The sequence below is a fragment of the Stegastes partitus genome, unplaced genomic scaffold, assembly GCF_000690725.1.
Source record: "Stegastes partitus isolate 25-593 unplaced genomic scaffold, Stegastes_partitus-1.0.2 Scaffold28, whole genome shotgun sequence".
In the NCBI taxonomy this organism is placed as follows: domain Eukaryota; kingdom Metazoa; phylum Chordata; class Actinopteri; family Pomacentridae; genus Stegastes; species Stegastes partitus.
In genome coordinates, this window is record NW_007577759.1 from 1304927 (window position 1) to 1319658 (window position 14732).

The 14732-nt window shown below is 40.4% G+C and overlaps 1 protein-coding gene across 2 annotated transcripts in view; it reads right to left on the reverse strand.

The window, feature by feature from the left end:
• The window catches only part of dpysl3 (dihydropyrimidinase like 3), a 38158-nt gene extending 25257 nt beyond the window's left edge, over positions 1-12901 (reverse strand). For both annotated transcript variants that reach the window (XM_008298407.1, XM_008298399.1), the window contains exon 1: positions 12727-12901. In XM_008298407.1, coding sequence (XP_008296629.1) covers positions 12727-12765 — 39 coding nt within the window. In that variant the 5' untranslated portion in view covers positions 12766-12901. The remainder of the gene's footprint in view (positions 1-12726) is intronic.
• Between the last annotated feature and the right edge of the window lie 1831 nt (positions 12902-14732).

Here is a 14732-nt window from a genome sequence, read left to right on the forward strand (position 1 = left end):
TGTCAAGACGGAGGTCAAGATACAAGGAGGGCTTGATGCTGGAAGGGTATTTTGCTGTTAATATTTATTATTTATAGTTGTTATAATAACTAGTGTATTGTCAGAACACTACGCATTGTTGGTTTTCACGCCTAACTGACCGGTGCGCTTGTGCACAAGCCCGTCAGTTGACATCAAAGGTAAGTAAATCTGTCGGATTGTTCAGTCAGATAATACGCCATTGTCCTTATTTGTGACATAAAATGTCATGTCAGAGTCGGAAGCCAAGGCTGTGGGTATGTTAAGGCTATTTTTTATGGGTTCTGTTTGTTTTTCCGAAAAACTTGTTGAATTGCAAGATTTTCACATTGCTAAGGGTCAGAATGTCAAGTCACGACTGTACTATAAATGTTTGTACTCTGAAGCTCAGTCATCCTTCTATCTCAAACAGACGAGGTAAAAATCTATATCTGGACCAAACGAGGTCAAACAAGCCTTTAGCTTATACGTGTGTACGTTCCATCTGGAGACAGTTTGTAAAAAGTTACATCCAGCCTGTTGCTATATAAAGGCTCTGTCTGCAAGTATACAGGATACTGAAAATGTAAGCTTCATCTATGCATTTTGGCTTTTAATCCACATGCAAATGCAGTTTTAGGTAATTGAAAATGTCACTTTTGGAAACTCCTTCCACGGTGAAAACATTTAGAAACTCTGTCTGCAGTGTTGACATGCAGGTAGGTCAGAGTGTGTGCCGTTATCCCTTTTGCCATGGCAGGACAGACATGACCAAATAATACTGGTGCTAACAAGACTTTTTACATGTTTACACGTAAAGGTACAGTAAATATTCCATTATATCAAAGAAAAGAGGGGTCAGGATTAGTCCAAACATGATTCCCTTCTTCTTTGATACACCATTGTTGGTAGCCAACACAACCCTGTCATAATGTTTTTTGGGGCCTTGGACTGTCCACCATGGCTTTAGGGTTCAAGTTATATTGGTGCCTGTTGATTTAGAATCCTTTGACACCACTTCAGTTGTGTTTTTTGCATTTTTTTTCATGTGAACAGAGATTTTTTGTTTTGAGAACAATAAAAAATAATCATGACTGAGTGGACTAGGATGGACTCTTTTAGGATTTAAGCATCGCAAACATATCATTTATGGCCTAGTTTAACCGTCTAAACCCTAAAACTTACTGGTGAGTTTGAAGCCACATTATCATGTAAAAAAAACAACAAAATGACAGCATTTTATTAGAGCCAGAAACTGTAAAACAGAAATAATGATGCAATTTTTAACTTGCCTTCAGTCATTGAACTAATTATTTGTGATGAGCCATTTGGGCAGGAAAAAATTAACAAAATCTAAACCAGATTCTGTAAAAAACAAAAAAATGTTGTACTCCTCGGTGCAACTGACAAACTATGATTGACTTAGCTATGTGCAACAATAGGAGATAATTTGAGTTCTTTCTACTTCTAATCATGATCGCTATTTTTACAGAGGTGTAGGACTTTATATTCCAGTGAAAAATGAGTCCACAGTGAGAATAAAGGAGACAAGAGCTTCAAAAAAGAAAAGAAAAGAAAACACATAGGAAGTCGGGTTCAGAGGGTCAACTGATCAACTGAACTGAATACAATAGTGGAAGTCACAGAGCCCACATAATAGCATCCTAGCAAAATTAATTTAAAAAAAATTCCAGATAAGCTATTTATGGAACTTTCATGGAAGCCCATATTCCACATGGCGTCCTATAAAATGACCCAGTGCAGTCGTGGTGATATCATCTGAGAGACTGACAGTTTGCTGCTGGAAGCGGAGCTGAAGCTGCTTTTAAGGACTGATCGCGGATTAACATCTTAACCACGTTCATCTAGATTTTGTTATGCAACAACACTAACTGTGGATGCTGTTTTCTCAGCGTAATCCATTTAACCAACAGACCAGATGCAATCACTAATATACTGTGGATTATTAATCATGTCAGGATATTTTTAGTCCACATGAGAAAATGAAAATAATCCTTCTTACTGAATCCGATGCACACATTCCAAAGTGAAACCACAAAGCAACAGGGCATCTGAGGAAGCCTTTCAACATTACATCTTGTGATGTGCTCCGATCTGGGCGTTGCCATGACACCACACAGTCGGACAGAAAGAAATGTGCTGCTGCCGCTGCACCGTGGACCGACTCTAGCAGACCGTTGTCATGGCAATGGGCTGACTATAGGGAGAGAGACCAGAGAGGAGGGGAGGAGACTACCTAGCGATGATAGCTGACTAAGTGTACGGCTGGTTGTCGTACAGCCACAGGGTGGAGCGCTACGGCAATAGACGGAGATGTGTGTTGGCAAACATACAAAGGTGCAGTTGGTTGTGTGATTTATGGGCAAGAGCAGGTGGTTAATCAATCGGCCATCATGAAGATATACTGAAACAATAAGTCAGTGGAGCTAAAACCGTTATTCAAACAACTAGTCAATAGACAGGTAATTATTTCACCACTATTTGATTAGAAATGAATAGATTTGAGTATTTTTTTGTTCTAACTGCAATTAATCCTGATTCAGACTTCTCAGTGTTGCTATTATCTTTGCCTGATAGGTACTAGATTGACCTTCTTTGGGTTTTAAATTCAGTTTTTTAGCCAAAACAAGCTTGTCGAAGACATCACCTCAGTTTCTGATAAAAATATTTGAACTAATTCAGAACATAAGTAATTTAAACAATTGCTACAACACTAATAACGCCAGTTTATGTGCACAGAGAAGTACAGCAAAACCTTCTGACTATTACTCTGCTGATTATGCCATGACTGTGCTGTTTCCTCCTTTCACCATCTTGCCCTCCTCCTTCAACTTCAGCACCGTTGCTTCTAATCTAATGTTCTCGAATTACATCATGTTTTTAAAGTGTGATTTCTCGTCCCCAGTAGATTTCTTGTTGCTGCTCAAATCCTGCAACAACTTACTTTGCTGTAAACCGTCAAAGTTCCCGAAGTAAATCAACTGATCTTATTCAACAATTTTGATGTTCAATTCATAATCTGAGTCATTTATCAAGCACAAATACTAAACATTTGCTGGTCTCAGCTTCTCAGATGAAAAACAGTTGCTGCAATTTCTCTAGCAGTTGAAGTGGAATGACTTTTTTTTTTAAATGAGTGGAGCTGTTTTTTAATATAAAATAAGCAATCTGAAGATGTTCTGGGAACACGTGATGAATAGTTCTCTCTGTTTGTGATGTTTTATATAATTAATGACAGATCAAATAATAAATAGCAGAAAGAATGATTAGCTGCAGCCGCCTGTATTTAACTTCTGTACGGGGAAAAAGTGACAAACGCTGGATCCCTCTGTAAATTATTTTTAACAACAGTATTAGCTTCTGTAACACACAAGCGTAGCTTCATTTATACATCTGCGCTCTGTAAAATGGCAGGATTTAGCTCCTCGCCCTGCTAAGAGGGACAGGCTTCCATATTTTCCCATCAGCACATGTGTGCAGTGATTTACACCCTTGGCAGTGGACCCAGAGTTTCATCACTATAATAAACTGCAGCCTTTCCTTCGCACATAAAAAAAGGGAAAAAGCATAATACGGTTTTGTACGTGGCTCGGATGATATAAGCATATTATCTCATGTTTGTGTGTGTGTGATGGTGACGGTGATGGAGTTGTGTGAAACACAGCCCAGAGCCTTCCCAAGCAACCACACCCTGAGGCAGCACATTACAACACACAGTCATCTAGGACTGGAGCAGAGCACCAGCAGAGATCAGACTGAAGCGCTTGCTGCCCTAAAACTGTCGCTCATGAGCTCGGAGACTATTCCTTACAAAGCCGAGCCCTTCACAAACACTAACGCCCTGATTATCTAATTTTGAATTACATACACATTATTGCAGTTCATCTCTTAGAGTAACTGGTAAAACAAACAATACATTCATCAATGAACAAAAACTAAAAAACTATGAAGATCCAAATATTTTGTGGAACATACAAAAAATAATCTAGAGCTGCAACTAAGACGTGTAATATTATATTTAATCTTATGGGAATTTTCTCTGGTTTCTTTTTTTGGACTAAACAACTTGCTTTGTCAAACCAAAAGACCAAAGGCAGTCATAAACCAGAGATTTCTTTGATATTTTTGCTTAAAATATCACCAAAATTATCCTCTATATTATTAAAACAGTTATTAGTACTTATTTTAATGTTCATCAATGAATCGACTAACAACAACAAAAAAACACAACTTTTCAGCATTTAGTTGGTTTAAAAAGCTGGTCAAGACCAGCTAGGAGTGAGTCACAGGAAACTACACATCTGTGCCTCACAACACAACGACCATGTGGAGAAAATTAACAATCATGACAGTCAATTAATTGTTTTAGGCACTTAATGAGCGAAAAAGCCAAACAAATGTGAGGATTTGTGGCTTTTCTTTGTTTTGCGTCGTTGTAAACCAAATACTTTGGGGTTTCTGAGAAGTTGGTTCGACCAAACCAGGAGATTTTTCTTTTCCTTGATATTTAAAAGACTCATTGATTAAAGGAAGGCAGAATCAATAACATAAATAAACCCTGAAGCTCTAATGCAGGCTTAATGGAGTCCAACGCAGCAATATGGGGCTGCTCTCATCAACTGCATGAAACGAGTAAAGAGTTTTATCTGATTTATGATACTGCAGTGAGGGGTGTGCCCTCGTGCATGGGGGCCTTACTGAAGTGCTTTACCAGCCTTTCTCAGTCTCTCATTCACAGACACACAAATTCCCATTTTTTTCTTCTGACCACTCTCCCCACTGGCTGAAAAAATCATGCAAGAGACCACAATCATTTAACAATCGATAGCTTTCCATTACAACCCACTAACTGTCTGTTCCTGAGTTTCTCAGGACTGCGTTTGACACTGATGCTACACAAGATGCTAAAATGCTTCCTGTCAACAGCTCGACTCATCAATCAAAACATATAGCGGTGCAGATCTTCTTTAATAACAAGACAAACACATAGCATCAGTCGAAGTGGTAGTGATGCAGAGTATGACATAACTGTCAAGCTTTTTTAGAGACACATAAACCAAGATGGTGTTTTACTTGACAGTTCTTAAGCACACTTCATAAAACTAAATGCAGATTCAACATTTATTGCAGACTTTTCATATGCAATATGTCACAGCAATGTGTTAATAAACATGTTATTTTTACACATACATAGTAAATATATCATCATGCTGCTTCCAAATGTTGCCACTGTTACAAAGTTAATATGTGCCAGAGGACTGTCCACAATTTATCCATGATTAAGTCCATTTTTTTTAGATATTGCTTCTGCCTTATTTTGAGACAAAGTAGGACATAATACAAAATGTGCAGTTATGCACCAAAACCACTTGTGCAACCAGGAAGTTTCTCATCATCTTAGTTCATAAAGTTTTTTGTAGTTGTCACTATAACATTGTTCATCTGAATGTAACACGAGCCTTGCGGCTTTGCAACAGTGGCATTACCGGAGTTAAACCATCTGTGCCATTACGTGGTTACAGGACTGAAGCTGACCGTTGGTTCACGAGACAGTACTGTCCACATAATGAACACATACCAAAGTCATAATGCTGCTTGAGCTTTTGCTGCAGTCATGGCTTTAACAAGAACAATTTAATGGTATTTAGTGGTGGATGTGGGATTCATACGAGTCCTGAGTTTAAGATCGGACTGCATCACCACAGCTGCTTCAAGATGGAGGATTCAGTTAAGTATGACATCAGAACTAACAACAGACTTGTTTTAATGTGAAACCAAAGTTTGATAAATTCCTTTAGAGCTGTTAGCACAACACATATCCTAACTTTGTACAGTGATATGTACTGTTCACCTGTCTGATAGCAGATACTGCAGACTAATGGACATTTATTTCTGCTGATTTTTCGTTACACACTGCTTTAAAGTTTCAGTATTCTTTCTTGGTTATCTTTTTCCAAAATATAAAAATTGAAAGAGGCCATACAGTTATGTCCAAACAGCATACTTTTTCTTTTTACTTTCAGTGTATATGACAGCTAGCCTTACAAAGTATGTTGTCTTGCATGGAGTATGCACTAAATCACGAGATACTATTTTGTCATTATATGGCACCTGAAACATTGAGCAGCTTGCTTATGTATATCCATCACAGTCTGTGCAAAATGGGCTGTCATTTGCCTCTGCACTCTGAGCGGCTCCAGTTTGTCTATACTCGTGGGAGACACCATGATATATGTAATGTATCTTCAGCTGCACAGCGAATCGTGGGTCAGAATGTCCAGGAAAAGCATGCTGGCTTGCATACTGCAAAATACGACCGGATGCAGAAGGACATCCTGGTATTTTTGGCATGCTGCATTTAACAAACTATGTATTGGGACATTCTACATCTTTCTCTGAGATACTATAGTTTGGTACTATAGGAATTGGAACACAGAATGCGATACAAATAAAGACATGAGGGGTGATGCATCCTTGTTTTAGGAACATTATTTAGAAAATATACTGCCTGTCTATTGTTTAGGATTTTTAAAAAAAACAACCACATATCTGTACATTACACATATTATTCCACTGATTAAATGTTGATGATAATCTTAAAACCAGTGCATCTCAACAAAGATTCTATCTTTGCTGAAAGAAGAGACTCAATCATTCAGGTTTGAGATGGAAAAGTCAGCACTCAAACTGGGACAAACCTCATTAACCAGACAGACCTCCCGTGTCTATCTCTTTCAAAAAAAAAATCCTCTCTCATGCTGCCTGAATGTAGACAAAGGAACAACAAAATGAGCAATTTTTGTAACTTGTTTGGTCCTGTACTTACATTGCACTAATTTTATGTCAAAAAGCTGTAACTAATTACAACACATCGCGATTCACCCGTGTCCCCTCCATTATTTCAGATCGCCCTACACTATTGTCAACCATGTTTTCTCTGACTTGTTTTAAAACAAGCATCTGATAAAATAAAAGCACAAAGATGCATTATCAGCTTAAAATAGGAGGAAAAATGCACATGCTGTTCTTGTTTTATTACAGGATTTGGTCTGAGGTTAGTATATTTACACAAAGACATCAATGCTGATGTTGATCATGATTGGCTCTGACCTTCCAGGGTCACTGGCCATGCCCTCATTTGTCAGTCATGCTACTGTTCCAGCCAGCCACTTTCTGGAAGTGAAAAATGTCACCCTGGATGAGCTGTAGATAATAATGACTGGTGATAATATACAGGAACTATACAGCTGATTCTGCTCTGCTTATTTCTTTCCTTGTGTTTTTCTCCTTTTTCTATTAATCACTGTATATACACATGACATAGATACAAAAAAAAAAGGAGCAAGCAGTTTTTTTGGATGTCCAATTGTGCTCACTTGTGTCTATCCACTGACTTTTTCTGGCACATTTAAAATCTCCCTAATTTTCTTCCAGAAGACCTTATCAGTCTCATAGTCACTTAGTGGAACATGTTACTGCTGTGTTGAATTAAAAAATGGCAAATATGAGTTCACCAAGATGGCTTAGCGATTACTGGCCTATAAAGACTAAACTGCTCTTGAGGTGGCAAAACAACACCAACTACACAACTGTAGAGTCAAACAAATCTATATAAAGCATCAAATAAAAGATAAAGATAAAAACAGAGCCAATGGTGCAAGTTCCAAAACCTTCAGTGATGGAAACATGGAAAAGAAATGCAGCTTGTAAGGTCAGAGAGCATGTTTTTTGGATGGGTTTTCTGGGTGGTAAATACCATTTTATATTATAGCAAACTGTGTGTAGCTATTGCCAGAGATTCATATGGACTTTTAAATGTGTATGCGTGCATGACTGTGACCTATTCTCACCGCTTTGGCACTGGTTAAACAGCGGAGGATTTAGCTGTCTTAGGGCTTTTGGAGGAGGATTAACTTAAACAGACATCACGGAAACATCAAAACTGTCTCAGGTCGACCACACAAGATCATAAAATATCAGTCTCAATAGTGCGATATCAGATGAATGTAACGCCTCTCATTAAAACTCAGCTGAGCTAATGAAAATGCATTATCTCGGAAATGTGCGCTCCCACTTGCTTTACTCTTTTAAAGGTTTTTACCTGCCTCAACTGCAGCTCCTTACTAGTGCTGACAAGCTCATCTGTTAAATTTTTGGCATCAAAGCCGGGCAAAGTTCAGGTGGAAAAAAATATCTTGTCACTCGACTCCTAACAAAAACAAAGAGCCAAAAATAAAGCGCCTCTCGCTGCACAGGAAACTGTCATTTTCTGTTACACAAGCCAGCGGTAATCAAAAATAGACGGCAGGATGTTGTTCTTGTACTACTACGTTGATATCCACTGACAGCTTTTTTCCACTTTCACCAGACCGGAGAGTGAAGCGCTCGTAAACTGGGATGCAAATTACTAATAGTCGCTCCGCAGCGCTTAATAAGGGGTCCTGGAAAACTCCACGGCTACAAACAGGTCAAAGGGGGCTGAGAGGATATGAGAGGAGACCTCCATTAGCCGTGACACAGACCCTTGTGTGGGTGGGGGGAGCTGTGGGGAGGCCAGGCGGGGACCAGTGGAAGAGGGAAGTCATCTTGAATGTGCACCAGTGCCTCTGCTGCAGCCCTGTTGCCTAGCAATCAAAAATATTTACTCTTTACCCAAAACTGCAACGGGAATTTTTTTTTTTTCACATTCTGGAAAAGTGAAAACAATGAGACTTATCCATCTGCATTAATTGTGAAGGCTCCTGCCAGCCACGGTCATACAGAAATCCTGCTTGTCTGGAATGTTGATCTTGTGATAGGCTGGAGTAATGTAACTGTGTAACCATGGAGATGAACGACAAAAAAAAAACCCATTCTGGCTCTGATTGAGCCAGGCAGGTTGAATTATAAACCCTCTCAGTCAAGAAGTCTTAGAAATGTCTGTTTGTGTGTGTAACCGAATCTGAGTGCGTGTCAAATCACAATCCCCACACGACAAACCAAGCAGGGGCTGTATTTTCCTGCCGTCACAACTGTATGTCCGTTGCCATGGCGAGTCGCGCTGCAACATCTGGGTGGCCACGGGGTATTTTGTTTGCACTCCAGCCCAGTCCGCTGCAGCCAGCGTGGTGATGATCTGGAGTGGCGGAGGACTGTTTTGTGGCGCGTCAACGGGGGTTTCAGTTCCCGGGCACAGCCACCGTCTGCCGGCCCCGTTTTCGTGCCCACAGATGCTCGTTCCAGCTGGAGGGGATTACTGAGGACATGTACCAGCCTGGAACAACACTGAGGGTGCTGTGAGTGGGTATGAGGGAAGGGAAGAACCACACCTAGAAATCTGACAGCGCCACTGTGGCAGAGAGCAGACGTGCGAAAACAGCTGGAATAGAATGGACTGGTGGGGAAATAAGGAGGGAAAGTCTGGCAAGAGGGCAGGAGGGTTAGAAACAGGTGTAGTATTTAAGTGTATAGTATTTAAGTATAGTATCAAGACTCCATTTAGAGCTGTTTGTCTAGTAACAGATCTGATAGTTCATTTTCCTTAAAGTTAATTAGTAAGAGATGTGCTACAGATGCCATTCTTTGTGCCATTCTTTCAAAACTTGCATCTATTAAGCATTTTATCCACAGAAAACTTATTTTGGTTGACTTTAGCTGAGCTTTAGTTGTTAATAAATTGTCTTAAGCCAGTGTAGCTAACACAATTTTCTCCAGGATTAAGGAATCACCCCCATCTATCTAATATTTAATTATTCATTAAATCAATCCCTATCATTGGTCCTGTTATGGACAACCTTTTGTAACCAATAGTCATTCCATATATCTGCAGTCTGTTATTACCTCTGCACATAGTGGTCTACACTTTAACTGTTCATGTTTCCCATGCAGGATTAAATGACATTTCCACATACTAGCACTTCACAATTTGTGCTAATGTTACTATTACTTATGACAATGACGAAAACAATGAATCCTCTCAGCTTGTTTTAACAGATACATGGTATTTCTAAGCCGCCACTCATGATGTGTTTGCTGCCCCCAGTGGTTGTAATCCAAATCGTTTCCAACAAGTCCTCCAGATTTAATAACAGAATTCATTGTCTATGCTGTGTAGAACAACACATTGAAGCATTTTTTGATCTACACTTCAATCAGCAAGAGGACATAATTTGTGTGCAACTACCAAAACTGCAACAAAACGCGGGTGTAAAAAGGATGTCAGTTTTATAACTCCACGGTTGAGGTTTGGTTAGGCACAAAAACAACTTGGGTAAGATCATGGTTTCATGTCAAAATTGCGCTGAGGTTTGGGGACCTTCATTACTATGGTTACAGCAATACCAGACCACGTGGTTACGGTTAGGAAACGATTGTGGTTATGCTTTTAAGAAAGAATAACAGACTGTCAACATAAAACAAACAGTGCTGTCCGGTGTTTAAATTCGACTTTCTGTTGACACGTCCATCCACCCTGACCACCTCCCTTGATAGGCCTTTGTCTCTCCAACATAACGTCAATTGTGTGCATAATTGCATACAGGAAGGCTTTGTCACTTTATTGCAAACTGATTTTTTTGGGTACTCACAGAAAAGACCTATTCTGGGAGGACAGTGAAGACAAATCAGTGTGTTTTTACTGTGTGCGACAGTTGACAAGAGGAAATTTTGTATAGTTTATCATTACAGCTCTAATAAAAACCCTAAATCAACAAGGAATTACAGCTTCAATCTGTTGGACTATTCTACCTTTTGTCTACACCATATATTGATTGAACTGGTAAAGCTGTGTAAAAACTGGGCTTGATTACATCATTAATTAGTCCCCTGTGAACTGACAAAGTATGAAGCCACCTTATATCCGCTCTTGGTCGGGGACATCAATGAGATACTGTGGTAGCAGCTGTCAATCTGTGTTAACATGCTGGCTACAAGTGGAGCTTGTCTCAGTCTCCAGATGAAAAATTTAGTAACCAGACACCCACCTGCACACACCTCACACACCCATCCAGTTTGCCATTTCTTGCCATTCAAACAAGAGAGGAGACGGATCTTAACTTGATACGTCTAACTCTCTCTTGCATCATCCTTTACTGATTTTGCAAGTGTGTATGTGTATTTTTGACATAATCAGCATATGGATATCAATGTTTAAAACATCTACATTCTAAATGAAAGCCATCCTGTCTTTAGGGGGTTGATAAAATTAACGTTCCGATAATGACTCTGTAAACCATGCTTTGGCCCATTTAAGCACATGACAGACACATGCCCTACTTTAAGAGCGATGGCATCAGGAAACTAAGCTCAAACACGGACACAGACCTCTACAGGCCACAGCACCCAAGTCTTCCCCAAATCACCCCTGTGGTGTAAAATCAGCTGAGGAGACGAGACAAAGGCTGAGTCTCCCACAGCCGAGCAACACACCCCTGACTGCAGCCTGAGCCGCAACAATGAGAGCAGGAAGGCAGGCATTTCAGACCCTCACACACACAGACACACACACACACACACAGAAAGAGAAGAAGGACGGAGAGGGAGTGGGAGAGGTTTTTCTCTGCAGTTGTAACGCACACCAGCACCCAGCTGGCTGGCTGTGTGACACCAGTCTGCCCCCGAATTCAACCCCCACCCTCAAAGCTCTGACAGGAGCCTGAATCTTTCTCCTTCTCGTGATGCAGAAATGCAAGCGGCTTATCACAGCTCATCACAAATGGGCGTGTGTTTTTTTCCCCCCCCTTCCCTCTTTTTCCTCCTCTCGCTCTTCACTCTCTGCCGCACCACCAGCCTGCAACGCGAGCCTGTCTGCTAGTCTGCAGGGAGGAGATTTTAATCTTAACGTTAAAGCAAATAGAGGCATTTGGAGGAGATGTAAGCTGATGTAAAAAAAACAAAAATTCAAAAAGCAAATTATTTTACACTATTTACATTTGTTCACTCATTTGCTAATAGCTACTGGACAGTATAATTACAATCTAGCAGTATTTCATAAGGATACTTTGAAGTATATCACTGTGCATCAAAATGGCAAGAAAGAGTGATTGAAGATGAGGCCAACATCCCTGTTCAATATCCTCCCATCAGGCCTACACAATCCCCACAAGGCAACACATTCTTGTCAAAATCACTAAAATGTGATTCCAATCACTGCACAAACATTTTTTTTATCACGCTCATTATTTGCAATCTATTTAGTGTTTTTGCAACCTGTAAGGGGAATTTAGGGGAAATAATTAAACTACATGAATGCATTATTATAAGCATGTGCTACCAAAGTGATTCAAAAATGATGATTTTCTGCAATCCATAAACTCAGTTATGCACTGCTGACAGCAAAAGTCCATGCAGAAGCATTACAATCTTTAATTTTTTATTTTTTTACATTTTTTTTTTTTTTTTATGGGCGAGCCGGCTCGGCTCACGGCATGGATCCCCTCAACAAAGAAGATGCAGGACACCTTTAAGAAAACGCCTTATCTCCCTGCCTGGCTGTCACTATGGTACCCAGTCATGCCATTTCATTGTTCGCATTTACCCAGCGTCTCCCTGCAGTCAAAGTCTGACCAGGAAAGAACAATTTTCAAGCCGTCCTTGAGGCATGTAAATGCGTAAAGGATACATCGCTACGAGCGCAAAAGCCTTACGCAGTGATTTGCAACAGCGCGCATCAAAGTTCCTGCAGCCAGTGAAGCATAAATAACTCCTCTCTTTCTTTTTTTTTTTACTCACTGTGATCTTTGGGATGTTCTTTTTTCCTTGATAAGACATTTTTTCTTTTCCGATTCCACCTTTTCAAACCAAGCTGTAACAAAAAACCCCGATATTCCCTCTTTACGGATGCTGCAGCGGCCCTCGCCTGGATGGGAGCTTCAAGGAATGGTCGCCCCTCTGTCAGCGCGATGTACAGTGCCTCGCAGAGTGCTATAGGAGCGTCTATGGTCCAGTCACACGGCCCCTCCCTCAGTACGCTCAACTGGAAAAAGGCGCGATGGCACAGTCTTTCCAGCTGAGGGCGCAGTGGAGCAGCTGGAGACGCAGCCTGCAGCCAGTTGTCTGCATTACAGAGCTGTCACACATTGTTTGTTGCACATAAAGTATATATCTAATATCAGTCATCTTGGGGAGACTCATAGCCTTAAAGAAATGGAAAATTAACCTGAAATAGGTGGCTTAAAATGCACTCGCCTGTGGTTTATTCTGTGTATGTGCATTGATTTCTAAGGTCACTGAGGGGATGAATTGATCAGAGAAGGCGGCCGGTCATGACTGATTGGTTAGAAGAGGATTGGTGACAATGTAGGAGGACACAAAAGAAGGCTGGGTAGAATTTAAACATGAGCAACTAGAATTAGTTGCGTGTTTTAAAATCTTATTGCACCATTGCAATACGGGATGACTTCCACAATTATTTCACCGAATAAATGAACTTGCAGGAGAATATAGTGAGTGATGGTTTAAGGATGATTTGAAGCTTAAGCACAAGTCTTCATTCATAAACAAGAGCAAATGTATTTACATAAAATGCACATAAATGTGATCCCGGATCCATTCAAGTTTCAGATTTATGTGCATTAATCTTCACCAATCATAACCTACAGATTTTGTTTTTGTGAACACAGAGGAGCGAAATGGTGCAGCAGCTGTCACAGAGCCTGTCCAGCACATTACACACCCCACATGTCTACAACACACACACACACACACACACACTCCCTCTCTCTGCATGTCCCCACCCGGCCATGTGTCTCCATTGTTTGAACCTAAAGTGGAGCTCCCCCCCCTCACTCCACCAGCCCTTTCCTCTACCACTCCCCTCCTCAGCACTAATGCAGCCACAATGACGTTCTGAATGTGACGTGCTCTCAGATGCACGTGACAGAGGGTGTGCCGATGTGCATGCATGTGTGCACGTGCATGTAAATAAATTGTTGCAAAGTATAGAAATGACTTCGATTTACACAAAAATGAAAACTCATCAAGCTTATAATGTGTAATGAATCATATTTCCTATCTTTTAAGCGTTAAATGAACACCTTAAACATTTTTCTACAATTACAAATTCTGTATAGTCAAAGGAGATTTAAGCATTTTTCCAGATTTTGAATATAAATGAACAAGCAGTGATAATTTCCCTCCTTCTCAGGCTACCAGAAGACACAGCGGCTGCATGCTGACATGTCCTTTCATGGCAGTGAGGCAGTGCAAGGCATTACCTCAGCATTCCCAGGCCTGGGAGAATGCATCAACAACACACTGTTAAGTTTGCAGGCCTGCTACCTCTGCAGGCCACATTAACCAGCTGACACTGACAGACAGGAGGGCAGACAGATCAAGGATGCAGAAAAGACACTGTCAGGTCATCAAGCACAGCATCAGCACATTTCACACCTTAGTGGCTGCGGATGGCTTAAGGAACAGCCACTTTAATATACAGCAACCAAAATAGCTGATGAAAATTTGCAGGTTGGCATGTTTAGCACTGAGTAATTTGTGATGTCTTCATACAGAAGATAACAGAACTGAGGAGAGCAAAGGGATCTACTGTGACACTCATAAGTGCTGCACAAGCATTGCATTTGGGGAACTCAGCAGTTTAGTTATGCATTTTGTATTAGTATATTTCCATAAAGTGGGAAGACTTCCAAGACACACTAAAAAGCTGAGACTGCAATATACTTGGTTCCCTACATTAGTTAAACTAAAATAAATAAATAAATTCTGGAGCCTACACCTCT